At 38.1% G+C, this 25843-nt stretch overlaps 1 protein-coding gene across 1 annotated transcript in view; it reads left to right on the forward strand.

Annotated features, from left to right (window-relative positions):
• The first annotated feature begins 20874 nt into the window (after positions 1 to 20874).
• Positions 20875 to 25843, forward strand: part of TRPM3 (transient receptor potential cation channel subfamily M member 3) — a 485203-nt gene continuing 480234 nt past the window's right edge. The window contains exon 1 of the mRNA XM_040540026.1: positions 20875 to 21158. Coding sequence (XP_040395960.1) covers positions 21135 to 21158 — 24 coding nt within the window. The 5' untranslated portion in view covers positions 20875 to 21134. The remainder of the gene's footprint in view (positions 21159 to 25843) is intronic.

The following is a 25843-nucleotide window of genomic DNA, read 5'->3' on the forward strand; positions in this document are numbered from 1 at the left end:
ATATGTCTGACTATTCAGGCTTTTTCCCCGAAGTACAAACATATGTCTTAAAGTATTGCAGGTGCAGCTATAGAAACCCTTTGAGAACTTGGCTCCTTCTACTGAAATTATTGAGCTTTTATTGTGGATAATATGAACATGTTTATATTACAGAACACTTAAACTATACAGCTTAACTCAGTCTTCTGGCTCAGTCTCATACTAATTTAAAAAGATTTCATAATATAATTTGGGATGTGTGAAGACAGTAATGCAGCATATTCATGGTAGAGTCCCCATTGGCCTAACATTAAACTGGGCTTAAAACTTTGCCTCAGCATAAAGAGTATGAACACATATGCAAGGATGGAATTCAAAATTTTACAAATTATTTTTAAACAGGTTGTAAATAGCAAGAATTGCTACCTCTCACAAGACTTTTAGAACATTTCTCTGAATGAAAATCATAAAGTGGAGTTTGTAGGTATAACTAACTCTTAAGTGGACCCAAACCTTAAGTGCATAGTATAGAGTTGAAGTTTAAACATGAAATCAGTGTTGTATTAGCAGTCTGTTCCTCAATCAATAAATTTTATTCATGTAGTTTGGCTCATTTTTCTATCCCTGGAAGAAATTTCATTAAATTCAGAAAGCTGCATGCATTATTTCACAATTAGCATCCACTCTCTTATTTTTATTTCAGTGTAATGCACTGGTAATAGCTTCCTCATGCACAAAAAATTTATGTTTCCTGAAAATATCAAAGAAAGTAAACAGCAAAAATGGTGTAGCCATGGTAGTCTAAGTCAATGAGTAAGGCAAATCTTGTAGATATTGATGTATACTTTTGGGAGGAGGTAGAGCACAACCCTATCTGAGACAATGTGAGAGTGAAAAGATGCTTGCCCTCCTCTAGAAAACCTCTGATTACCCATGGAATGAAAGGTCCCTTCTTCCAGAGGTGCTCTTTTAACAAGAAAGCATGTAGTTTCATTTGTACTTTGACAAACAGCGTCCCCTGTGTTTTGCTATGTGGTAAATTCTGTCCAGGCTACAATAGTTTTAAATAGAGCGTACGTCTAAGTCTGTGTTTTGTTTCATTTTGTTTGTTTGTTTGTTTGTTTGTTTTTAATTTCATTGTGTTTGTTATTATTATTATTATTATTATTATTATTATTATTATTATTATTATTATTATTATTATTTTACTGTAATTTGATTTTACTTTTATTGTTAGCCAGTATACTCTTCCTTTGTCTCAAGCTATGAGGTAGCTCATTTTAGGTCTGAAGCAGGTAATCTTACCTATTTGGCACCTTCATGGGGGACTTTTCTATCTGCTCACCTCTCTGTCCCCACCTGATACTTCATTTTCTTATTGCTCCATTTGGCTCAGCTCCTGCAGTCTTTCTCCTAGCTAGAGGAGGAACCCTCAGTGGTCTCCCTGGCCATCACTCCTGGTCTGTGTCCCAGCTGAGCTGGACCCTGCTCCTGTCCTGCCCTGCCCGTGCATGAGGACAAAACCCAAGACCCTCCATGTCTACAGTATGTCTGCTCTGGAGAAGTGGAGACCCCCCTGGCACAGTCTGCTCACACAAAATCCTTCTCTTCACATTGCACCACTTGCCTCCTGTCACTTTGCTCACACCTTCTAGTGACGGCTAGTTTTCTGCGTGGCTTGAGATGTTTATTTGAGCTTACTGGTCTGGCCTTTCCATCTGGTACACCTAGCAACTTTCGTTAATCCAACATTTTTAGCTCTCTTTTGATGTTTCATTAGCCATCCTAAGTCATTTTAGGAATGGCATGGGAAAGGATCTAGGATTGCTGTGGAAAAAAAATGGGGGGAGGGGGCAGTTTGAAAATAAATTGTGGACAAAATAGAAACATCTTAGGAGAAATATTGGATGTATTTCTTTGTGCAATAAAACACTTCCAGATTTACAGTATTTTTACACAGAATATTCTGTGGTGGATCCCTGTTGCCAATACAGCTGTTTGTCCTCTTCTGTCAAATGATTTTTGATGCAGAACACCTGTATTTTCATCAGCACCATCTATTTTTCTCTTTTGGGGTTTCATTCAACATTAACTACAGTGCCAAAAGCATCCTCAAGGCTGTGACTAGGCTCCGCTGAAGCTGAAGACTAAACCATTTTCAAACTGTAATTATACCTCATTCCTCTTTAATCATTTAATCAGAAGAATCCACAAATGTAAAAGAAATGGTGTAAATATTTCTATGCCTAACATGGACATTACACAGTTGCTCTCTCATAATGATATTTTACTCTAAGATTTTGATTATTAAAGATGAAACAGAAATATAACATGGAACTCATTGAGGCCACAAATTCTGACACACTATTAAGTACATAAAAACAATCTCAATAACCTTTATTACCACATATGCAGAGTGAATCAGATGCCTTTTGCTCGATCACAAACTTGTCTTTTCCGTGTCATCCATGGCCACAAAATATTTCTGCAATGTAAGGGAAGGTTCTTAAAAACATACAAAAGCAGTTTACTTTATACAGGAACAAGTAAGTACCCGTAGTTAGTATACAGAATTATTTTTCAGATGTTAATAAATATAGGACTCATTCTCTTATTAAATGCTTGCTTAGATTGAGCAGCAGCTTAATTTGTTAATTATTGCATTAGGGTGTTCTGTCACCACATATTAATTTGAAGTGTAAATGAAAAAAAAATCCATTAATATTATGGCTGTAAAACGTCCTCTCAGACCCTTGTCTTGAGAAGAGAGAAGCAATAAGGTATCTTCATTCTGGCATTTCCTGAGGGATGCCCCCTGCCTAGTGTCAGCCATTCTGCATGGTGGTGGTGGGTTGGGACAGTGTCCCTGCTTGTCTCAGCCATGTACAGCAGCTTTCTCTTGCTACTGAACAACAATGTGTAGAAAGTGCTACTTCATGGAGGTCTGGATACTGAAGTCTCTAAGTGAGTGCCAATAAAACACAATATTTCACCTGACATTGCTTATCTATCTTAAATCTTCGTCCAGGCTTCTCTCTGCTTTCATTCCATTGTGGTCAGCTGAGTTACATGAAGGATAAATTTTGTATGTGTTATCCAAATGAGATGAGAAGTGTCTTGTAAATTAATTTCTGATTTTAAAATTAAGGAATAAAAATGAAATATTGAGGGTGGCTCATGCTGCCTATCTAAGGTACTGAATTTCATTCTGGTTATGGGAAAAAAAAAAAGTGTTTGATTCAAAGGTCTGGCTCGGTTCACAAGTGATGACAGAATTTAACTCTCCAGGGTCAAATGAGAGAGCAACCCAGATAGGTTTTCTTGGCTGACACTAGAAATTTTGTTTTTAATCTTTTAATATGCACATTTTGTTTGGAGGATTCAAAATGATTTTATGAAGAAACGGTACTCCCATGTTAGCTCTGGAAAAAAAAAAAAATGCTCCTGTAGTAACACAAGGCGACAGCAATAGAGTTCTTAGTGTAATCTAGGTTTTGTACATCTCCATCTGAAAGCACAGAGAATTTAAGAAAGTTCTGTCTTTAGAAAAGTATTAGCTTTAGTGAAATTCAGACCTGCCTCAAGAAAATCCTGCATTTTTAAAAATGAATTAAAATTATCATTCCCTGATTCCCTTCATACAAGATGTAATACCCAATATAAAACGAATCAACCATTTTTTTATGAGTCCAGCTCAAGACACCAAATATTTTCAGTCTCTTCTTTCTGAAAAATATGTTGTGTTATGGGTCATCCACAAAACTACCGTGTTGATCCTTTTAATGACCTAATTTGATTGCTTATTTGTTTACTTTCTCTGATAATATCAGACCAGCTATTGTTCAGACAACCTCTTGTGATAGGCAAGTAGAGTTTAAAGAAGAAAGTGGGATACAGAATGCAAATGATGGCTATGCATGTTATATAGATAATTGGTTTAGCTCTCTTATTTCCATAGGGAACAGGATGTGTTGTAAGAGCACTTTCATAAAAATACTTAAGCACATGAAATGAAGTTGAACTGCATTGAGTGGTTTAGTTTCTATAATATGGGTACTCTGTGCTGCATGTTTACAAATATACCAAACAGAACAATCTTGAGGATGTACAAATCGCATCCCATATTTAATCTTCTGTGCCTGAATAACTAATTATTAATCCACTTTTGTTAACCCCTCCACTTAACTGATCAAGATGTGGAAGCAGAGAAGCATACAATGACTTTCTCAGTACAGCATGAATTTAGGTTTATCACAGACCCAAGGCTGGACTTCTGAATCCCAAACCCTGGGGTGCTTGTCAGCAGCACACACTGTCTTGTGTCTCCAGACAAGTCCTTCTGCAATAATAGAAATTCACAGACCGGAATAACTCTGAGAACAGGATTAGCAGTTCTGAGGAATCCACCATAAACTCTGTGTTGTGTATCCACACAACACGTACAGATGACGTTCCCTTTCCATATGCCAGTATGAAAGTACCTTTGGAGAAATGGTTCGGTTGACATTAGATAAGAAGACTCTGGCTGCAGAGGGTGGTTAGTGCTGTGCAGCCATGAAACCCAGCTCTTCCGTGATCTTTCACACTCCCCCGTGGATCTGAGCACAACCAGCCTTGGGCAGGGCTCCTAGGAAAACAGAGGAAATGCATGTTGGCGGGTCTATACACAGATTTGGGGATATGTTTATGTTGATTTAGAAAGGTTTGTAGTTCTTTGGCTTGCATCAGTGAATTTATATTATCATCATGTGGCTTTCCAACGCAATGGGTGATTGTTAAGATACTCTGTTGGAAAATAGAATATGGAACATTGGCTAGCTGAAGAATTCCTCCTGCCTGCTGTTCTTCTGTTTGCCTAAGATTTCTGCAACTTTTTATGAAAAAGGACACACCTTTAAAGTAAATCTCAGCTGGAATATTTTCACTAGCCTTAAGGAAAGGGAGGGGCAGGGTAGCAGCCTGGAGTTTTCACTGAATCTAACACAGGTGCAAGCCAGTGTTGAGGAAAAGTAAGTGTAAGGCTGTGTGTGAAAGAAGCACTCTACATTTATGCAATTTATCGGTTTCTCCTGTGGACGACAGAAAAAAAAAAAAAAGCACAAAAAATGTTTTTCTTTTTGCCTTATGCCTGTATACATTGTTTATTTATTTATTTATTTATTCACAAGGAGAACTTGCAGTTTAATGCAAATGCTAAGATTTTGTCGGGTAGATAAGAAAATTGGCAAAGTTTAAAGCTGACTCAAAATTACCAGCATTCCCCAGATTTCCGCTAGCAGGGCAGGCAAAACAGCTAAATGTCGAGAAAATGATGCTGGTTTTTAAAACTGTAATAAAGCCCTGATATTTCAGAATATCTGTTATACACTATGATTCTCTGAGTTTCTCTTCTTCTCATCTCAAGGTGTTCAGGGTAAGATAGAGAGACATTTCCCTCCCAGTGAAGAGTGAATCCTAGGCAGAGATTGTGAGATGGCATGCTGAAGTGGCCTGGCAACTTGAAGCCAAAGATTCAGGGAAGGGGAAATGCAGATGTGAATAGTGATATGATTTCCTTTGAGCTTGAGAAATTAAACCACTAAGCTGGAATGCAAACTTAGTGTAAGAAAAAAACTCATAAATTCTTCTCACACTTCTGTCAACATCACCAACACCATTGCAACCAGGAAAACTAGTGGGTTATACTTTTTATGAAACTCTGTTACTTTAAATAAATAAAATTTGAGCAAACAAAGAAAGAAAAAAAAACCAACCAATCTGCTGCCTGTATTCATGCAATATTAAAAGCGAGGATAACTCATGTTTGATTTTGAACCTCTCCAAAACTCAGTTACAACTCAGGGCTCTGCTCAGCTTTTTTTTTTTTTTTTTCCCTGTAAAAGCTTGTTCTGCTGTCACTTCCCTCTTTTTCCTCTTTTAAGAGTCTGGGGAAGCCTTTTATTTATTTATTTATTTTCCCCCCGATATGTACAGTGTGCAACTGAGCTTCTCCTGTGGACACTGAGCTCCATTTGTTACTGTGGTTACCTCGGCTGCACAGCTGGAATTAATGTTATAATTTTATATTTGGAAATAAAATGGATTTCAACTTGATTATTTGACAGTTACCTTTTCCATCAGGCTGTTGATGTCAACAGATGGTACCTTTCATCTCAGAGTCCAGCCAGGCCTCTCCTGCAAGACTTAATGGCTTTCAGAACAAAGATAAGAGAGGAAGGTGTTCATCACAACTAAATTAATTTCTGCTTTGTAGATGGATAATTTATTTGTTGTTGTCTCATGTGACAGTGGTTTTGCTATTTGTTTTTTATTATATATATGAGCAACATACCAGTTTTAAAGTTTTAGCTATGTTTGTCCGTTAGAAACAGAGATTTAATATTAAAGCAGGTACTTCTCGGTAGAAATCAGATATGTTTCAGCTTTCTGGCTCCATAAAAGGGCCTAGTCCACATCTGAAAACTGTCTTAAATGAAAGGTAGTTATTTGTTTAACCTATAACATTAAAACTGGTCTTCATTATTTTCAGTAATAGTTGAAATTATCAAACATTTCTTTAACATTTAACTTGTAAGAAACACTTTGTATGTAAAATAACACTTTATGCAGCATCAAATGACTGCATTAGTCTAATCTTACATTTCTTTTTTCTCTTTTAAAAGTGACCATGAATGTGACTTGTGAGTGTTCCTAGACCAGTCACATTCATGTGAAAAGTATTTCTGGATTTCAAGCTTCCTAAAGAAAGTTTGACCTAATTCAGTTGTGACAGGGCTGCAATGCATGACTCTCAGTCTTATGCTACATCAGATGAACCTCAGGACCCTTCAGTATGCTGGAATAAGTGAAACATGTCTTAAAGAATTCCAAGACTAACAAGCATAGCCCCAAACCCTTGTCTGTTATATTTCTGTATGTCTGAAGGAAAATCTGATTTTCCAGAATAATCAAGACAGTTCACCATGTGGACAGGAAACTATGATGTGAACAAGCAACAAACTTCTTTTAGTTACTTCTCTTAACCTATGTGCTGTCTTCCAGCAAGCAAAAGGGTCCTGAAGTCATTGTGGTTTTTGACTGTGTCTCGAGCTTCTGTTCTGTGCAGGAGCCTGCAAACATGAACTATCTGTAGACAATTTGCTCTTTTCAAACAGGAGCCAATTTTTTAAAATGCTGTTTATATTCCTTAGCTGGCAAATATCCTTGCTTTAGTTCTTTTTTTTCTCTTTTTCTTTTCTTTTTCTTTTTCTTTTTCTTTTTCTTTTTCTTTTTCTTTTTCTTTTTCTTTTTCTTTTTCTTTTTCTTTTTCTTTTTCTTTTTCTTTTTCTTTTTCTTTTTCTTTTTCTTTTCCTTTTCCTTTTTTTCTTTTTCTTTTTCTTTTTCTTTTTCTTTTTCTTTTTCTTTTTCTTTTTCTTTTTCTTTTTCTTTTTCTTTTTCTTTTTCTTTTTCTTTTTCTTTTTCTTTTTCTCTTTCTTTCTCTTTCTCTTTCTCTTTCTCTTTCTCTTTCTTTCTCTTTCTCTTTCTCTTTCTCTTTCTCTTTCTCTTTCTCTTTCTCTTTCTCTTTCTCTTTCTCTTTCTCTTTCTCTTTCTCTTTCTCTTTCTCTTTCTCTTTCTCTTTCTCTTTCTCTTTCTTTCTCTTTTCCTTTTCCTTTTCCTTTTCCTTTTCTCCTTCTTCTTCTTCTTCTTCTTCTTCTTCTTCTTCTTCTTCTTCTTCTTCTTCCCTTTTTATTTTTTTAAAGTGTTGAGAGTAGGCTTATAATTGGTTATAATTTTTAAATTACTCAGAGCTGTAAATCACACCTATGGGTCAGAAATGTTAAATACATTCTTGTGTAAATATCATAGACTGCTTACAGAGAGATGAATTTTGATGTTTGACTAAACACAAATGGTCACCAGAGGTTCTGAAACACAAGCAATTTACTGAAATAAATGCAACATGCTAAATGTTATATAAAGAAGTTAGGCAGAAAATACATAATCAAAGCAAACTCTTAATAGGAATTATTGTTGCGGACAAGATACTCTACTAACAGCAGAATGAGTTTTGTGGGAACATATGTGCTTGTGCTAATACCAGAGCTCTGGGCATACTTGAATTTCATCTGTGTAGTATAGTGGGGTAATCATTGTGAACAGTGTGATACCAAGGAATATTAAACTCCCAAATAGGCACAACATGTCTGGGGCACATAAAGGTTTGCTGGCTCCCATCCCAGGCTTGCTACACTATACTCTGATCTTTTGGGCAGAGAAGAAAGCTACAAAAATTCTCTTTTTAAAATCCAGAAGTGTGAAATTTTTATGGGAAAACTTGTTACTCTCAAGTTGTTCCTGCAGCAAATAAATATGTATGGAGAGAAAAAAAGTGACAGAAAAGTCAGAGCTGACAAGCATTATGTTTGGTGTAAATAAGAAAATCTCGACAACATGGTTGCATTAATGCAGAACTATGTAACAAACTAATGGTCCATTTTGAGATGAGGAGAAAGTGCTCAAAAAGGATTGTGGTCACTTATTTCAGAAAGCAGTCAGAAAAAAATGGGTTTACACTGTTAACTACATGTCCTGCTCAGCATTAGTTAAAATAATAAATGTCATTTTCAATGCAAAAATATTATTTTTCAAAATATCCTTTGACTTTTCCTCTTCTGTTGACCTTGTTTCTTACAAAAACTCTCTTGAATGCTCCTTTCCTACTTCTCTTCATGTTTCTACTAGACTTTGTGGGAAAGGTTATAGTTTTCAGAAGAAGGCGGTTTCTTGATTTTTCCACTGCCCAGATATCCAGAAGGTAACACATTTTTCCTCTGGGGATGAAGAAAATGTACAAAGCAATAGAAAGCATGGTATTAGTATAATCTGTTTAGACTAGATTAAATAAAACCCTGCCAGCACAATCACTTCACAAGGCTGTTACTTGTCCAGTTATTCTCTCCCATTGAAAATGCTCACTGTGTGCTTTAACCTTGGCAGAACTTAATCTGGAGGCATAAATCCTTCACCTGCTCCCCTTCCCCAAGACTGTACGTAACTTCACTAGTTTAGACACCTCCAATTGCAAAACTCTTTATTTGCCACTTAATCTAAAATAAACATGTCAGCTTAAAATAGGATTTTCTATAACACTACTTCAGTGTGTGGTGAGCACCTATGCTTCCTCCCTGGTGGGTTTTCTGACCCCTTTGGGTATCTCTGTTCACACCTATACTTGCTTTCTCTGGCTGGGTTATGTTTGTGTCACGAAGCCTTATTTTCTGCTCTCTCACTCTGTGACTGCCACTAGCCTGTGGCTCCCTCACTGGCCTTTTCTTGCCTCCAGATGTGTCCAGACTCTGTCCGACTGTGGTAACACATCTGGGTAACAAGTGTTCCTGTAATTGGTCAGCCTGCAGTCTTCCTGGTGCTGAGAAAGAAACAAGGGGATTAGTTTATACCACAACAATAAATTCATTGAGCCATTTCCTTGGAAACTAGGGATCAGGAAGCAAGGAAGGCAGATGAGGTAAGGGTGGCAGTTAAAGCTTGCAGGGGGTGATTCACATATTTGCATTTTATCTCTGAGGTTCCAGTGATTCCTTCTTCATACAAACTATCAGATAGGTTTAAAAGGAGATAGGATAAATAATGCATGGTGTTATTGGCTGAAAAAATATTGCTAGAATTCACTTCAAACAGCATACTCAATTATATTGTTAGATTTTCAGAGCTCTTCCATTAGTGCACATTTAAACATGTAATATTTTCCAATTAAATGTGTTGGTAGGAATTATTCATTTTAATAATTAAAACATTTCCAGAGCTCCCTGAGGAGTGTTACCATGGAGGACCAGACCCTCTGCTGGGAACACTCACAGCATGCTAGCATACAGTATAGGCCAGCTGCTTAATGTCAGCTGTGCAGAAGCATGAAATCCAGTCCTGAGGCACGTTAGTGTTGGTTGCATATATTGGTCCTTTCTGTGGTTGATTCAAAGTTAGGTTTTTGAGGCAGATTTTGAATTGTGGGGCATGTGGAACCTGCAGCTTAAGCACCCTCAGATAGACTGTAAAGCTGCCTGTCTCCCACTGTACATTTTGGTGGTGGCTTCATTGTATCTTTGTTCCTCTTAGATTGAGATTCAAGGCCAAAAGTGAAGGTTTTTATGCTCCATGTATTTGCCTTGTTGCTCTTTCAGAAGACAGCTAGTCCAGACCCTTGATGAGCTGACATTGCCCCTCTCTCAGCTAACTCATATTCTTGGCATGGTCCTAGTCTTTAATAATCAAAAACTAAAGACATCTGCTTCTTGTGGATATTGAAAATCCCACAGCACACTGTGGAAGAGGAAGGTTTGATGTGGCGTCCTTGGCCAATATTCTGTTTTCCCTCTGCTGTGCAGCACATTGGCAAGCTACCAGTTGGCTTGTGTGGCTGTCACCCTCCCACCAGAGATGGCTGAGGCTCTGTGCTTGTGTGTGGGCACGTGAAATGAGACAGACAGACTGCAAAGTGCATTAGAAACAAGACGTATGGCACAGAATTAAAGTTCTCTACCATCAGAAGGAGATTTCCAGTCCATATCCAAAGGCACAAACCCCAGACTAAGTTGAACAAAAAGATACCTGGCAAACAACAAGTGAAGCTGGGAGTTACAGGGACCAGGAATCCTTCCAACATCATAAAAAAGTTACTGGGTTTATTTTGGGTAAATAAAGAAGGAAGGAGATCAGGGATCTGCAAAGAAACCTAAAGGAAGGTTTTTTTGTTGGTGGTGGTGTTTTTTTTTTTTCTCTCTCTCTTTTTTTTTCTTCCTAATCAAGACAACTAGACCAATGAAAGAAAGTAAAAGAAAGTACTACAGAAACAGTTGCCAACTGAAACATTTCATTGTTACTACAGATCTACTTGCACTGCTTACTTCATTATCTGTAGGCAGAGAAATCAGATTGGTTAACAGTGCTGATACCCCTTAAAGACGTGATGATGATCCAGACCTCCTACATTGTCCTAGTGAATCACTAATGCTGTGAAATACTCAAAGGTTTTCTTGATCTGTTTTTCAATGTTTATTTCATACCCTTATATTCTTGGAATACTTACAAATAAAATTCACAGCTTGTGCTCTTCAGGCTGTGATTTGGAGATGTATGAGAGTTTATCAACAGTTTGTTAGGAAATATTAGTGGTCAAAGCTGAAATATTTCTGAATATGTTGGCTTAAAGAAATTCCTTGGCATTGAGAGAATCCTTCAAATAAAGAGTTCTGAGGCTGGTACAACCCTATTGACAAGAACTAAGAAAATATTTCATCTTGAATATATCAACTAATTATATAAAATTACCTGAAATCTAGACAAAACATTCAGGGCAATTGTTTAACCATTCTGATAACAACCAGAAACCAACATCTTGTATGAATGCAGGACAGAATTTTCTGAAAGTCTTGAAAGTTCACAACAGGCAGGAAGATTGTTTCCGGCCTACTTATAACACTTAAGTAGCATTCATTTGTATTCACTGGGGGGGTGGGGAGGGGGGGGGTTGGGGAGAAGTCTTGCTGGTAAGAACTTCCTAGTTATTTCATTGGTCCTTTTTTTTTTTTTTTTTTTTTTTTTTTTTTTTTTTTTTTTTTAATACATCTTTTCCCTCAGAGAGTTAAAATGCTGAATTAGATGAACTTCTGGTGGGATGTGAGATGCTAAACTATTTTCTCCATTATTATAACTGATTGCTAATTTAGATACATTATGTGAGTGAAGTGGTGACTACATATTTTTGTATCTATTTAGAGCTATTGGGATGTATGGGTTACTTTACAGAAAGTGCTGCTTTCAAATCTCACCCTATTTGTGCCTCAGGAGTTGGTACTGGACAAAAAATGAACAGTCCAAAAATTGTTTAGATAAATCCACTCACAACTTTCCTTATTTTCTATATACTGAGCTCACAAATTCCTCTAAAATGATGTTACTTCTTTAAATTATCCTAAAGCTGGGGTGTGCAGAAATACAAATAAGTTTAGAATCAGCTTGGTGACTGCTAGATACCAAACACATCTAGACTCATTTGTGTAGCATCTTCAATATGGGAAGCCTGGGTCTAGTGCTAGATCTGTTCCCCTGTAGCCTGTGTAAGTTTGGCCTGTATCTCATTCTCTCTTGAATGATTCTTTGCCAAAAAAATGAGTGTCCATAATTTTGCATAAAAAGATTATCTCCATTTCATTATCATTTGGTAATCTTTACATAACTGACTCTGAGAAGCCCTGGCAATTAATTCTTCATGCTCTATGTGTTTCTTATCATTGGCATTATCTGATGGAAACAGACTTGAGTTTAGTAGCACTGGTCTAAGGAACAGACAATAAAATTGGATTAAAATAATTCTCAGTTACAGTTATTTGTATTACTAAAACAATGTTACACACACAGACAAGCAGCTAAAGACATTATATGTAGCAGCTTCAGCCTTGAACAAGGATATACATAATTGATTTCCCTCTTCTTACTGACTTGTTTATCTGTGCAGTTTGTAGCAGGAAGCTCAATCAAGGCACTTTTGTTAAACTGTGATGTAACTTGAAACAGTGATTCAAAACCAGACCTAAAACCAAACAAACTATTGCTTTTAAGCTTTTTAAAAGCTAATCCATAAAGCTGTTTTACCTATTTGATCTTTTTTCCTTTTACATGCTGAATGTTGCAGCCCACTTCAGAGCTGCCTCTTATGACAATCCACAGTGGTGCCTCTGAACTGATGAAGCAAGGTCACAGATATGTGGTCTTCCTGTCAGCCTCTTTTCTAATGGGTGAACATGAAAGTGTCTCCATGACACAAGAGCCCAGACTAACATCATTTAGGCAGCCAACTATTGCTAAAAAGTGTGGAACAAGAGAAGGAAAGAGAGAGAGGAAAATAGTCTTAGCCAGCAGGCAGCTGAGTCTTCAATGGAGCTAACTAGATGAATAAAACTAAGTAGTGATCTCCCATCCATGGCTAGAAACTAGAACAGCAAAAACTATCGTCTTCTTCCCCGTCCAGGGTTTTACTTCTAGTACACCTCTCAGCCCAAGTTGACTGCTTTTATCTACCATACCATGAACTACAGCAGATCAGGAGTAATTTCCCAAGAGTTCAATCCATAGGGCCAATACTGATACCATAGGAACTCCATATATTAGAACTCCTTTTGTAAACCCAAATCTTGCTAATGTTGTTGGTTTAAAGTTAATTCTTCAGGCACATGAAGATGCATGGGGTATGCATCTTCAGGCTGAAACACAAACATCAAATGCACTTATTAACTTAAAATAGATTCAAATATTTTGGAAAACCATATAGGCTCCTACAAATATTTTGCTTATCTGAGTTTCTCCAACACACTTGAACATGGGTCTGAATTCTCTATGGAGTCTATGCTCCCCATTCCTACATGCGATTTCTTCTCCATGGTGCAGAGTCTTAGTTTCTCTCCTTTTTTCCCCCTGCACTTTTCAATGAGTTTTCTTTTACAAACAGCCTTGCAATTAAACAAGAGATTGTATTAGGAAACTATTTTTCTTCCTCAATTTATTATGTCTTCTTAGGTTATAAGACCAATACTAATATCTAATATCATTTAAAAGAATTCATTGTTTTGAGCACCAATTTTTCTTGCAGCTCCACCTGTCCTGTTTTCCTGAGCTTCACTTCAGTAGGAGCTTTTAAAAAGTGTGAGTCTGCATAGTCACAGCTTGCATGAATGATATTGTGTGGGAGCAGTTAAAGGTGAGAAGTTTACAGTCTGACCAAAGCAAATTTGAGGACCTACTGCATCAAACAGAAGTCCTTAGCAGTACAGGAAGAGACCTTTAATGTCATTGCATACTTTTCACTTTTTTTTTTTCTTTCCCTCATAGTAAGAAAGCTGCCAGTGGCAATATTTGTTGGCCAGTAAGGGCAACAAATACCTTTGAAGGTATTAAAACTCTGAGTGGGGGAAATGGACAGAAGGAAAAAAAATATATATATTCACAGGAACTAAGAAAAAATTTTCCTGCTTGCCAGCTTCTTGTCTCAAACAAACCAACAAACCAAAACACTCTCTGCAGCTAGTGAAGTTTGGCTGTGGAGGCTTTGAATTGGATTGTCAGGTTACTGTCAGCTGGGCTGAGGAGGTGAGAGGAGAAAGCAAGAGGCTTGGCCCAATTACAGATGTGAACCACCACTTATCTTACTGATATTTTCCCTGTTAGGTGATGAGATAATTACAATATATATAGACATTATTTACACCCTCCCCCAACTTTGTTGTGCAGATCTGACCTGTTTCTTCTGTACTCACCTCCCCCTCCACCCACATCCAACTGGCTACCAATCTGTGACATTTTTTGCTCATTTATTACAGTTGTGCAGGCTGGCCCTGCTGCGCATGGAAAAACAAACAGGCTCATTTCCTCTCTGCATTTCTACCCCGTATGCACAACATCAACACAGGGCTTTCTCAAACTATATTACTATAGCAACTGGTCTCAGATGTCTCTTAAATCTATTGTTTTAAGAAAAGGATTTCATGTAATGTAAAAGACTTTCAGCTGGTCGCACTAAACTTTTCTGTTTGACCTTACTGCTTTCTTTTGCTTCTGTGGAAAAAAAAAAATAAATCACTATTATGGAATCAATAAAAGTCACTGGGTGGCTGGTAACTAAACAACAAAAATAATTAGTATTTTACTTTCAAACTCTTACTTCAGGTGAGATGATCCATTTCAATTTCCACAATGTTAAAAATCAAAAAAATTTAAAAAATCTAGCAAACCATCTTCAAAGCTACTTGTTATTGACAGTAATTGTACAAGCTATGACAAGGAAGACAAACTTGTTCTTTTGGAGTCTATGAAAGTCAGTTACTCATCCTAGTCTCACATATATTAGTTATGTAATTAGAATTCTTTGAGAACATGGGGATTAAGCAAAAACATATGTTTGTAGATCCAAGACTAATATGTGATTTTGGAAATGTAAAACTGAACAAGTCTAAAAGTGTTTACTTTAAATCATAGAGTCATAGAACGGTTTGGGTTGGAAGGAACCTTAAAGATCATCTAGTTCCAACCCCCCTGCTATGGACAGGACACCTACCACTAGATCACATTGCTCAAAAACCTATCCAACCTGGCCTTGAACATGTCTAGGGATGCTGTATCCCCATCCTCTCTGGATAACATGTTCCAGTGCCACACCACCCTCATAGTAAAGGATTTCCACCTAATATCTTAAAACCATTCCCCCTTGTTGTATCATTATCTACTCAAATAATATCTGCTCAAGTTGCTCTCCATCTTTTTTATAAGTCCCCTTTAAGTACTGAAAGGCCACAATGAGGTCTCCTCGGAGCCTTCTTTTCTCCAGGCTGAACAGCCCCAGCTCTCTCAGCCTTTCTTCATAGGAGAGGTGCTTTGGCCCTCTGATCATCTTTGTGGCTCTCCTCTGGACCTGCTCTAACAGCCCCACATCCTTCCTGTGCTGGGGGCCCCAGAACTGGACGCAGCACTCCAGCTGGGGCATCACAGGGACAGAACAGAGGGGGACAATCTCCTCCCTTGACCTGCTGGCCACTCTTTTGTTGATGCAGCCCTGAATGCAGTTGACTTTCTGGACTGCAAGCATGTCCTGCTGGCTCGTGTCAAGCTTTTTGTCCACCGCTTTTTATGTCCAAGTCCTTCTCTGCAGTGCTGCTCTTAATGAGTTCTTCTCCCAGTCTGTACTCCTGTCTGGGATTTCCCTGTCCCAGGTGCAGCACCTTGCACTTGGACTTGCTGAGCTGTATTAGGTTCATATGTCCCACTTTTTAGGCTTGTCCAGGTCCCTTTGGATGGTGTCCCTTCCTTCTGTTGTATCAATGGTACCAATTATCTTGGTGTCATCTGCAACCTTGCTGAGGGTGCACTCAATTCCACTGTTTATGCCACTGATAAAAACATTAAACAGTACGGGTCCCTTGTACAGACCCTTGAGGGATACCACTCATCACTGGCCTCCACCTGGACATACAGCCATTGACCACCCCTGTCGGGGTGTAACCTTCAAGCCAATTCCTTATCCACTGAATGGTCCGCTTTTCAAATCTATACCTCTCCAACTTAAAGACCAGGATATCATGTGGGACCATATCAAAGGCCTTACAGAAGTCCAGATAGATGACATCAGTTGGTCTTCCCTTGTCAAGTGATGCAGTCACTCCATCATAGAAGGTCACCAGATTGGTCTGGCATGATTTGTCCTTGATGAAACTGTGCTCACTGTCTTGGATCACCTCCTTGTCTTGCATGTGCCTTGACATTGCTTCCAGGAAGATCTTTTCCATGATCTTTCCAGGCACGGAGTCGAGGCTCACTGGTCTGTAGTTCCCTGGGTCCTGCTTTCTACCCTTTTTAAAAATGGGAGTGTTATTTCCCTCTTTCTAGTCACAAGGGATGTCACCTGACTGCCAGGACTTTTCAAATATGATGGAGACTGTCTGGGAAACTAAACCAGACAATTCCCTCAGGACCCTGGGATGCATGTCATCAGGGCCCATAGATGTGTGTCTGTTCAGTTTCATCAGGTGGTAATGAACCTTCTCTTTACTTACAGTGCGAGGGACTTTGCTCCCCCAGCCCTCAACTACAGGTTCAGGCAAATGAGAGACACGGGAAGCCTGACTGACAGTGAAGACTGAGCCAAAGATGTTACAGAGTACCTCAGCCTTCTCCATGTCTGTTGTTACTAGTTCTCCCTTCTTGTTTATCAGAGGGGGTACTCTCTCTCTGGCCTGTCTTTTCTGGCCAATGTACCTATATAATCCCTTCTTGTTTTTCTTTGAATCCCTTGCCAAGCTCAGTTCCATCTGTGCCTTGGTGTTCCTGATGCCATCCCTGCACATCTGAACAGCATCCCTGTACTCTTCCCAGGCCACACGTCCCTGCTTCCACTGCCTGTGCATTTCCTTCTGGTACCTCAGTTTGACGAACAAGTCTTTGCTCAGCCATCCCAGTTTCCAGCCAGCCCTGCTTGCTTTCTTGTACATGGGGATAGAGAGCTCTTGCGTTCTGAGATAAGTGTCCTTAAAGAGTTGCCAGCTAAGACTCCCTCCAACCTTCACCTCTTTAATGAGTTCATCTGCATTGGTGAAAACCAGGTACAGTACTGTTACACCTCGGGTTGATTTGTCTAATACCCAGACCAGGAGCTTATCCTTGATGCAGTCCAAAAGTCTCCTGTATTGCTTACAGCCTGCTGTGTAGCTTTTCCAGCAGACATCTGGGAGGTGGTTGAAATCCCCCATCAGGATAAGAACATGCGAGTGTGATGTTTCTTGTAACTGAAGGAGGAAGGCCTCATCAACAGGCCTCCTGATTAGTAGTCCTGTAGCAGAACCCTTCATAAGTTTTCCTTAATTGGTCTAGTCCTTATTTTTACATCATAAGCTCTCAACCTGTCTGTGGCTGTTTCTCAGTCAATCAAAAGCTTCTGACTGTAGTTGAGTATCTAATAAGATTGTTTCAAGCTTTTGCACTCTTTACAGTGGTGACTTAAAGGTTTTTAGCTGGTGAAGTTCTCAAGAGAAAGTGTAGTAGACTTGAATGCATGTGTGCCATTTACATATCAAACAGAGTTTTAAGAGAACTATATTGTACAACACAAGTACAACATAGGTTTATAAAGACGATAGTGCAAAGAAGCTTGTAATATATTTCTGTATGTCTCTTGTCTTGCTCAGTCCAAGCTGTCTGTGCTCATCTCAGCAAGCATGAAAATAATAGCAAAGTCTTCACAGAGAAAAGTATCATGAATTTTACTGTTATTAAAAAAAAAAAAAAAGTATGGAGGGAGACATTTTACATATCATTATGTGTTACCTCTGTTATGTTATTCTGCCATTGCATGTCACTATTAAGACAGCATCAGCAAAAGATTTTAGCATGGTTTCTGAAGTTCTGGTGGGGTTGTCCTGTTGCTTGCAAGGAAGGAGCCACCCACTCAGAAAACAAAAATCATTTTGAATTCTACACAAGAGTAAGTATTTATTCCATTATGATGTTGTAATTTAGATACAGAGAGCAGCTAATAGAGATCTATGCTTCTTTGTTTCTGGAGGTACCATGTCACTTTCTTTCACATTAAATTTCAAATGCAGTTTGGCTGCTCATTATTATTACATCCTTTCTGGTACAAAACATCCTTTATGGTACAAAACAAGCAATTTAAAAGTCATCCCACAATAATAGTGGTAATAATAATAATAATAGTAAAAATGAAGGGCAGTCCCAACCATTTAAAAACCTTGAAATGCTTTCAATATTTTCGCTGTAGTACATATTGCACACAAGTGAAAACTATTACTATAAATAGTAGAATGTTCCCAAAATGTTGAAACATCAGATATTTCTGTATAACAGGAAGAAATAATAAAATTATTTATCTTTTATTGCCAAAATGTAGAAGACTATAAGTTATAAAGAACATACGTTTTGACCAAAGAATTAAATTCTTACTATTCATTGATTTTAAATATATTTAAAGTGGTAGGGGTATTCTAAGCTTTTAAGTTTGTACTGTAGCTTTACATTTTAATGAAAAATTATTCAGTTTTTCTTACCAATCCTCCTGTCTTTTGTTTTAAAATAAACTAGATAGCAGTTGTTCTCTCCAGGATGAAATCTGGAGAAAGGTCTGACTCACACCTGCTGTTTTATCCACATGTTATCTTAGCTGTCAAAACCTTCATTGGAAGCAAATAAGATGAGGGAGATGAGGAGAATCAAGACTTATAGAAAGAAAGATAACGTCTTTCTTTCCTTTTTTCCTTTTCCTGTCCAATATGATTTAGAATTTTATACTTTTTACTGTAAGAAGTTTCTGCAAATAAACAAATAATGAATTCAACTTTCTTAAACATTAAAAGAAACAGGCATTACAGCCTCCAAATGTTCAAATATTGTAACCAAGGCTGCAGCGAGGTGCACATGCTCTGGAAGAAACTCTTGAATGGACCTAGTGTGGATATCATGGTTTATGAAAGGAAAAACAAAACAAAACAGCACCACCACCACCAACAACAACTAAGGTTAACTTACAGGTGCAGAAAGTTGTACTTGGGTCTCACTTTGTGTAATAGTGGCTAGAATTTCCTTGGAAATTGAAAGGACTGGTTTAAATCCTTTATTTGCTGTGGAGATCTGCACTTGGAAATCCACGTCTATGAATGGACACCGCCAATGTCCATTCTGGTGCAGATCAGTGGTAGGTGTGTGTGCGCACCTACCTGCAAAGGATGTCTGAAAGTTGCTGAGAGCCTTACATCTCTACTTGGACTGGCCTCAGAAAATGTCTCAGGTCCAATGGGACCAGGGAAGTTTGCAAGAACAAGTCTTACCCTGTGAGTGGGCAATGGGGCTTTCTCCTGCAAAGAGAGAATTCTGGTCCTTTGTCCAAGATCCATGGTTCTGGGATTTCTAATGTCTTTGGTGCTTAAGTAGTCACTGGACAACAAATACATATATATATATAACAACCCTTAATATGTGGATGCTCTCTAGGACACCCAGGCTCCCTGCAGTAATGGGTTGCCTTTCTCTTTCAGAAGTCCAACATGACTCCTGACTCAAGCTGCTAGGAAGCTCTGCTTTAAGATGGGAGAGAAATTTTAGGTCCTCTGGAACAGAGAAAGCACCTGAATTTGGCTTTGTCATGTAGCAGGTGACCCTGATAACTGATAGCGTTATCCTTCTCCTTGCTAGATCTCAACTACTGTTAGAAAAGAAAACAGCATTCACCAGCATGTTCTGAACAGACAAAGATCTTGCAAAAATGTGTCTATATATCATCTGCCATATAATTTTTGTAACAGAGGCAACTGCTAAGGAAACTGAAACAGAAGAGCTTCTAGTTGAATATCACAGTCAGGCCTATGAACAAAACCTGAGGTTCTTGTAGCTTCCCACTGTCTAGAAGACTTTCAGGCCAAATAAACTTTTCCATATTTGATAAACTAAAATTAAATCAAATCACATATGATTAAGGTAAAAATATCTCCTCCTTATGTTTGTTTCTGGTCATGGTATTGTTTTTTACTTCTCTAATAAGTTGTTCAAATGTCTGAGGCTTGTGCGAAGTTGCATTGAGTCAAGCTTCAGTAACACAATGTGATTTTCTTTTCCTTCTGCTAAAGGTGACTTAAATTTTCTTAAAGCCCCTTGCTCTGCTTACAAAGAAGTGAAACGATCTGATGAGCATGTTGCTTTTGAGAGCAATAAGCAATTCTTGAAAGCAGAGCTCAGTCTGTAGGGGTGCTTTGTCTGGTAGCCTGTGACCCTCAGGATGTTAGAAAACAGCATCTTCTCAGCCCCCATGTGACTCTGACAAAGCTGATTCACTACAGTCTCTGTTTATTCAGCCATAAATAAATAAAGTGAATTGTTAAGTAACCACCAACTGTTTTATTGTAGTTTGCCATTAGTGTGAAAGGTTTGCCAATTTATGCATCCAGCAAGTAATGATACCTACTAGGAAAAGGGGAAGCTCTTCTCACAAGGGAAAACTCTTATCCCCTCCTGAATTCAACATGACTCAATAAACAGAGAAAAATTAATCTATAAATAGACCAAATGAACTCATGTGCCACAATGCCTTTCACACCAGTTTTAATAATCATGATCAGTGTCATTCATAGATCCTTTTAAAAACCAGCTGGGATAATTATCGCTTGGCTTTGAAGCTGGTGTTAGTACTAGAATTAGGAAATGGATCATTTTATCTCAGGTGACAGGTGGCAAAACTTCTCCCTCCCCAGGTATCGATTGTCTCCACAGTTGATAAAACAGCAGGGCTTACTGCACGAGACAGCTGAAGACATACAGTGATTAGTCTTCCTTTGTGGTCTCCAGCTCAACAGGCAGCAATGTCAGAGGAGAGAAGATCAGCTAAAGCCAATCACGGAAACCTACAGCAATAACAACATCCAAGAACTCTTAAACTGCTGTGAAGGTTGACTATTCTCCCTCCACCCCTGCTTTTTCCGCCTCCCAGCTGTAGAAATGCACCAGTGTTGCACTCTGCTGATAGAGTTGAACCTGTCTCACCTCCTACATCTCCCAGAATGAGGGAAAGGCAGCTGGGTTCATAGCAGTTCTGCTGAGATTTGGCTGCCCAAATGAAGAATAAACAAGTGAATCTGGTGAGTTTCCCCTTTTACTTAATTGTATTGAAAAGAAGTAAGAGTTTTATGGTTGTTATTTATTTATTCATTTATTAAGTTAATTTCAGATATTAGGATTGCTCCTTTGTAAGTCTCTAGAGACAGTCATAGCTAGGGAATTCTGAAAATAAAATTTCTTTCTATAGTTCCCTTCTATAGTTCAGGTGCACTGTAGAGTAGAATGAATATGAAGCCACAGATGCCTGAAAATATCAATCTTTCTGGCTGATGCAATGTCAGGGCACTGGAGCTGTACTGTAGTGTGATAAGCTGTTTTGAGATTTGTTGTTCCAGGGAAAGGCAAGCAAAATAATCAATACAGACAGGATTCAAATCTCTAAAGAGAATTGATATTGTCTGTAGAATTGAACAGACAAGATTCAAAACTACCACAGAGCTTCAAGTAATATAACTTAGTTAATTAGTTCCTAATTCTTAAAAAAAAAATAATAAATAAATAAGCAAAAGCTATATTCCTGAAGCTATGAAGCAGTATTATTTAGTGTCTTGCCTTCTGTATTTTGTTTGTTGAAAATTTTGTGTGAACAGATAATATACACAGAGTGCATGCCTTGTTGGGTTTTGTTCCATGTGCAGAGTGTTTCTACTTCTTCAATAACATTTTTTTGCATGGGATAGGAAATATCTGCTGGATAAAATGACATCTTGCTCCGCATCCTATTCTGTAAGTGATATGTGACTGCCTTTGGAAAGTTGATGCTTTGATTACTCTGTTGAGAACTTTGAAAAAAGATGTCATTGTTGGATATGACCATGATGTTTTATCTGGAATTTTGTTTTGTTATTGCTTTGTACCTTAACATTTAATAGTCTATAATGGCCATTTTGCTTTATGTGCAATATTTACATTGATGCAATCTAGGTAATAAAATCATAACGCTTTTCTTGCACTGTGAAATTTATTTTAAATGGAACATATTCAGGTATGACTAAAACCATACAAATAAAAAGAATTTTGCCACTTAAGGCTAATTTGGAAAGGATTACGGTAAGTGATCATACTACTCTTTAAAAGATAAATTGCACCGTGATTTCCCTTGCTTTCCATACTATGACTTTATCAGCATTTTTTGTTTAGAGGCACTGCTAAGTGAGGTAAGTGCTGAAAGATACTGCCTGACAGTTATGGGTGGGGGCAAAAGGAGCTGTATTAGGACAGAGTAGGGGCTGGACAAGAAAGTGTTATGTTATGAAAATGTTGTGACAGTTGTCTGGTGCAGCAGAGTGAGGACCTCAATTCTAGATTTGTGGCTTGATGAAACCATTCAAGTTGTTTTATTGACACTGATAAAATATGTCTACTTACCTATTTAAGTCATCTATCAATGATTTAAAATGATAAAATTATTATTTTGGAGATGAAATGTAAAATGTATTATCCGCGTCTTTTCAAATTTATCTCAGATTTTAAACCCTAATATTTTGGGATGCAAGCAGAGGTAGTACAAAGTCTGTCTTGTTTCAGTATGGCATCAAAGGCAGAGGTGTAGATGCTGTCACATTGTAAAGCATATCAGGGGAGCTGAAGACTTTCAGGAGTATTTCCCTAGTGAGAGAAAAGTATAGTAATTCTTAATTGCTCTGAGACCTTAACTGCTGCTTCTGAAAGGTTCTTAAAAACATATGTTAGTTACATTGTTTGCTATCCTGCTATAAGACTTTGAAATGGCCCACAGTCTCTGAATCCAAAAGAAATCTCTACTGTAGCCTAAATATTATATATAAAACTTATTTTATGGATCTTACTTTTTATAATCCAATGATTAAAGAGTTATTTTTCTAAGCCCACTCCTTTCAAGAAATTATAAACATAAAATTACCTTTCAAAAGTTGCTGGTTCTTCATAAAATTGTTTTGTAGAGATCTTCTGATATGTTTTATGTATTTTTAATTCAAAGAAATGTGCAAAACCAAGGTATGTGGTGATTTTTAATGTCCTATTTCTGGTGATCTCAGTAGCAAATTGTTCTCCATAACAATACTGTTATGTCACAAATGGTGAAGTGCACAGTAATCGACAGGAGGGTACCACCAGAACAATAAACATAAGTTCACATGAGAACAAAATAATATTAAAAAAGGAGGAGAAAATTAAAAAACAATGTTGTCCGTTACTAGGAATTCCTCTAAAGGGTGAGGTTTCTTTCAGAAAAGCCTTGGTACATTTCAAAAGTGCTAGAAATTTAATTTAGAATATTTCATTTATAACAAAGATGAAAATTAAAGGATTGCATGTTTTGCTACTAGACATTAAAAGTAACAGTTCAGTTGTATAATGACATGCTCCCCATATGAAATTTCTTTACTGTAGAAAGACAAGATGTAGTCACTACCTGTACTGCTGTATTTTTGAAGAACCATAAAGTACAACATTAGTCTGAACAATAGCAGCCTGGTCTTCATCCATACACACTAAAACTTACTGAAAACTACTAATATTGTTGTTTGAAGTGTACATTTTGGAAAAAGTCCTCTTGATGGTATTGTAACTGTATTCTTAGTTGTTGAGAATGAATTTTAAAGACTCCTGTTGTTGTATGATATCTCTTCTCCAAGAATCTGAAGAGTGGAGGTTGGCTAGGGGGAGTAAGTTTCCCAGGGCAGTTTTCATAAAAGCTTGCTCAGATTACCTCCGAAGAACAAGAAAATGTAGGGCTTTCAGCATCTTTTGTATCTGAAATAAATTTCCTCTGCCCGAATGAAGAACTTTTGTCTCTTAGAGTCTGGTCCCTTTGGTTCCCTCCACCCACATTCTTGTTCCAGGCTCATCAGATTGCATGAGGCGTTGGAGGGCCTGCTTCAGGAAAGTACCCAGCATGGTACCTCCAGGAGCATGTTTTCAGTGCAGTCAGGCCAAAAACATGTGTGAATTAGACATCACAACACTTTCCATTCATGGAATTTAAATGGGTGCATGCCTTCCTGAATCACTTCCAGATGGATCATTCCCTGTATTGTGGGCACAGCAGCCCACTTGCTTGCAGTGATTGTTAGCACTGCTATTTTCCATCCATCTGGCTATCAGTCTGCTCAACTTTCTGACACTGAGATCTGCTGGCCAAGTGATTGCCTCACTGCATTTGGAGGAGGACTTGGCATACTCCACAGATCAGTGATGTTGCTGATGTGAAGCATGCTGCATGGATTTTCAGTGCATACTGAATTGTATCTCACTGGACAAGAAATTTTTCACCACCAGGCTGACCTAGCACTTGGGCTAGAGGGGTAATATGCCAGTATCTGCATCAGCAGAAGTTTATTCCAACTGAAAATCAGCTGTGGTGATGGGTGTGTGTTTGTGGCGCTGGGGCTGTTTGCTGCCTTGAGAAGTAAGTCTGAGGCCTTCATGGCACGCAACAGCCTCTCCTTGCTTATGCCGTAAATGGCTGGTTGCTGATAGTATTGCTGCTTAAGAAAAAAATATGTTCACAAAAATAGTTCAAATTACACTAGTAGGGATGATCATAAACTTTCTTTTCTATGATAATTAATTATCTTCAATATGAATAACATCCAGAGGGGCAGGAACTTGAAGTCAGGGAAGGTCATTCCGAAGAAGGGGGGAAGGTTGCAACAATTTTTTGCAGTTTGCACGTTTGTATGTTAGAGCAGGGCAAATGACTGTTTAGAGAGCATAGTTACCTCTGTTGGTAGCACACAGAGAGACAAAGAGAACATAAACACTTTGGAAGCCAGTGAACCAAAAGGGAGAAGGGAAGCAGCCTTTACAGAGAAGCAGAGACAGGAGTTTTGTCTGAAGTCTAGGCAGATGTGGGTGAATTTGGTTTGCCTTGAATGAGACCTTCTCTTAAAAGATCATGTGCATTAAACATTTGCAATATTTTTTGGGGGGCTGGATAGATACTTTCTATGGAAGAAATGTGTATTTTCTAAATCCTTCAGATAAATCTCAAATAACAAGCATTTTCCAGCTATCATTTTAAAATCAGATGGGTTCTCTTGTGACAGCTAATTACCCCAGAGTGATTTCAGACGTGTCACATGAATATGGTGACTGAGTCCTGCTGAAATGGAGACTGTATGCAAGTTTGAGGGTCACTCAGAATCAGAGAAAAGGGCAGAGATGAAGTTGAAAATGTTCTTCCCTACTAAGTAAGATTTCTACAGGGTAATATCTCTTTTAATAGGCGTTCAAAATGAAGAGCTGGAGTATGAATCATTCCTTTAATTTTTCTTATGGTGTTCTCCTTAACTTCTTACAGCAAAATGTTTGAAATTCCCACAAGCTCTGAAAGAGGTTATCAAGTTAATGAGGCCGTTGTCTAATTATACAACCAGGTCTTTGATTCCTGATCCCAGAGATGCTGAGGTTTTCTTGAAGACAGACTTATTTTTTTTTCTTTTCCTGGTACTTGCAAATAGCTGGAGTCGTGACATGTAGTGTGTGAACTGTGGGCATCCAGGGGTCTGAAGGTCTGGCCTGAGAAGGTGGGATGAGCCTGTGCTGCCGGCATAATTCCTCACCGCACGCTGGCCGGTGGGACGGAGCCACTGTGTGCTCAGATGTTCGTGATCTGGCTTTGCCCTCTGGTGGTCCCCTTTTGAAAAATTCCCCGGGCTCGAGAGACAAAAAAGCTTCAGAGACTGTAAATACACGAGTAAACAGAAGGCTTTTTTGTTGA

Source organism: Cygnus olor, chromosome Z (genome assembly GCF_009769625.2).
Source record: "Cygnus olor isolate bCygOlo1 chromosome Z, bCygOlo1.pri.v2, whole genome shotgun sequence".
Taxonomy (NCBI): Eukaryota; Metazoa; Chordata; class Aves; order Anseriformes; family Anatidae; genus Cygnus; species Cygnus olor.